Source organism: Haliaeetus albicilla, chromosome 9 (assembly GCF_947461875.1).
Source record: "Haliaeetus albicilla chromosome 9, bHalAlb1.1, whole genome shotgun sequence".
Lineage (NCBI taxonomy): Eukaryota > Metazoa > Chordata > Aves > Accipitriformes > Accipitridae > Haliaeetus > Haliaeetus albicilla.
Window position 1 is genome coordinate 15,191,193 of NC_091491.1, and position 2,555 is coordinate 15,193,747.

At 56.6% G+C, this 2,555-nt stretch overlaps 1 protein-coding gene across 1 annotated transcript; it reads left to right on the forward strand.

Moving 5' to 3' along the window:
• The first annotated feature begins 201 nt into the window (after positions 1–201).
• SOX14 (SRY-box transcription factor 14) lies at positions 202–1,926 on the forward strand. The gene is made up of 2 exons (XM_069790752.1): positions 202–506; positions 660–1,926. Exons 1-2 carry the CDS (start codon positions 235–237, stop codon positions 955–957), a joined length of 570 nt encoding a protein of 189 aa, XP_069646853.1. The 5' UTR covers positions 202–234; the 3' UTR covers positions 958–1,926.
• The last annotated feature ends 629 nt before the right edge of the window (positions 1,927–2,555 follow it).

Below are 2,555 nucleotides of genomic sequence, written 5' to 3' on the forward strand. Positions count from 1 at the left end.
GCTCCGCGCCCCGCCCCGGCCGGGCTCCCGCCGGGGACGGCGTTGGCGGAGGACCTGTGATGATCAGCTGAGCCCGCTCCTCCCGCTCCTCCGGCTCCCTCGGCCTCCTCCTCCTCCTCCTCCTCCTCCTCCTCCTCCTCCTTCCTCCTCCTCCTCCTCCCGCCGCCGGCCGGCGCCCCCAGCGCGCCCCGCACCGCAGCCTCCCGCCGAGCCGCTCGCCCGCCCGGCCGAAGCATGTCCAAGCCCAGCGACCACATCAAGCGCCCCATGAACGCCTTCATGGTGTGGTCCCGCGGCCAGCGGCGCAAGATGGCCCAGGAGAACCCCAAAATGCACAACTCGGAGATTAGCAAGCGGCTGGGCGCGGAGTGGAAGTTGCTCTCCGAGGCGGAGAAGCGCCCTTACATCGACGAGGCCAAGCGGCTGCGGGCGCAGCACATGAAGGAGCACCCAGACTACAAGTACAGACCCCGGCGCAAGCCCAAGAACCTGCTCAAAAAGGACAGGTATGTCTTCCCTTTGCCTTACCTCGGGGAAACCGATCCCTTAAAGGCCGCCGGGCTTCCCGTGGGGGCCACTGACTCTCTGCTGAGCTCCCCGGAGAAGGCCAGGGCTTTCCTGCCTCCCACCTCAGCACCTTACTCCTTACTTGACCCCAGCCAGTTCAGCTCCAGCGCCATTCAGAAGATGACTGAGGTTCCTCACACCTTAGCCACCAGCACCCTGCCCTACGCCTCCACCTTGGGATACCAGAACGGGGCGTTTGGCAGCTTGAGCTGCCCCAGCCAACACACCCACACTCACCCCTCGCCAACTAACCCGGGCTATGTCGTGCCATGTAACTGTACCGCTTGGTCGGCTTCCAGTTTGCAACCTCCAGTTGCCTACATATTATTCCCAGGCATGACCAAGACTGGGATAGACCCCTATTCTTCAGCACATGCGACTGCCATGTAACATCCACCCACACCCCCACAGGCGTGTGCGTGTGCCCCCCCCCCGCCCCGGGTGGCAGCCGGAACTGGGATTCCTTCGTATGCATGTACATAAAACCTGCAGAAGCAAAAGGCCACCCGAAACAGGACTCTGCTGCCCGCCACCGGGCCGGGACAGACGCGGACGCTGCCTCGGGGACTCGGAGATGCTCTCGCCTAAACCTCGTCCTGAGAGCTGGCCCCAGGCTCGGGGGGGATCTGCAATCGCGGGGTCAGATAGGAGCCCGGCACTTGTAAGAGTTGTAAATGTGTTTAAACAAACAAACAAAAAAAAAAAAAAGAAAGAAAAAAGGAAAAAAAGCGAACCATGAACTGCCCTTTGGGACAAAGCGGGGGAGAAAAAGGGGGGGGGGAAAGAAAGAGAGAGAGGCGGTTTCGATTTTTATTTATTCTCTTAATGTCTATGAGTTCTCCAGGGTCTCATGTCACTTGGACTTGACTTTGGGAAGTCCCGGTCTTAGTATGGTTTTTTTTGTTGTTGTTTTCTTTTTGCACATTAAAAAGACGAGATCAGCTGTGTTATATATATAAATATATATATATATTTTGCCACCACGCACTACTAGGTAAAATTGCTTTTCATGTCAGAAAAAGGGTCTTCAAAGTTAAAAAAAAAAAAAAAAGAGGGGGAGAAACATTTATATTTAAAACATATGATAGTGTTTGCTTAATTTAAAACAGATAGTCCTTAAATTTGTGTGATCCAGTGAGACTAGATCTAAGTTTACTTTAGACAGAGCGTCAGGTATGAAGTCAGGCAGTAGAATTGTAAAAAATTAATACTACTACTACTATTAATAATAATAATAACGAAAACCCGAATGAAAACCGACGGTAATTTAAATATGTTTTCACAATGTCTTGGGGAAGAAGAAGAAGGAGAAAACAAAAATGTATCCGGCAGGATTTTACCTCGTTAAACCTTTTCATTTGTTGAACAAAGACGTTTTGAATAAAGACAATCTGTCATCAAACGAGGCAACTCCGTGGTGTAAATGCGGTGCCCGGCTCCCCAGCCCCGCGTCCCGCACCGGCGACCGCCGGGGGCTGCGGCCGATGGCTGGCTGGCTGGCTGGCTGGATGCTCCCCGCGGCGGGGCCGAGCTCCCCCCCGCAGCCCCCGGCGTTCGCCGCCGTCGCGGAGCCGCTCTCCTCGTCCCGACGTGTGTGTCCCCCCCTCCCCTTCCCTCCCCTCCCCGGTAGCCGATCTCACCGGGTCGGGGCCGGTTTGGAGCCGTAACGGATCGAGGCGGGCTCCGTTTGGAGCCCGTCGGGGAAAAGCGGCTGCGGGGTGAGAAAAGTTCCGAGAAGCGGGGATTTTGCTGCCGCAAACCCGAGTGTCTGCGGGGGGGGAGGGCTGCTCCCCTCCGCCCCGGCCCCCCCATCCCGTCGGGGAACCGGGCTTTCGCAAGTTGCCTCCGCGGCGTTGAAGTTTTACCGGTGCGAGGAGAGATTTGGCGGGGCGGGGGGGATGTTGGTAGTGCTGGAAGGCGGTGGGTTGGAATTAGCATCTTGTCCGGATCAATTAGTGATGTTTGGGGGGCTATTCATTGGGGGGGGG

Bases quoted from the DNA above. Each gene is read 5' to 3' on its own strand.
- SOX14 (XM_069790752.1), top strand. From the start codon at position 235: ATGTCCAAGCCCAGCGACCACATCAAGCGCCCCATGAACGCCTTCATG. The intron at 507-659 runs GTATGTCTTCCC...ACTTGACCCCAG, and splicing joins AACCTGCTCAAAAAGGACAG to CCAGTTCAGCTCCAGCGCCA.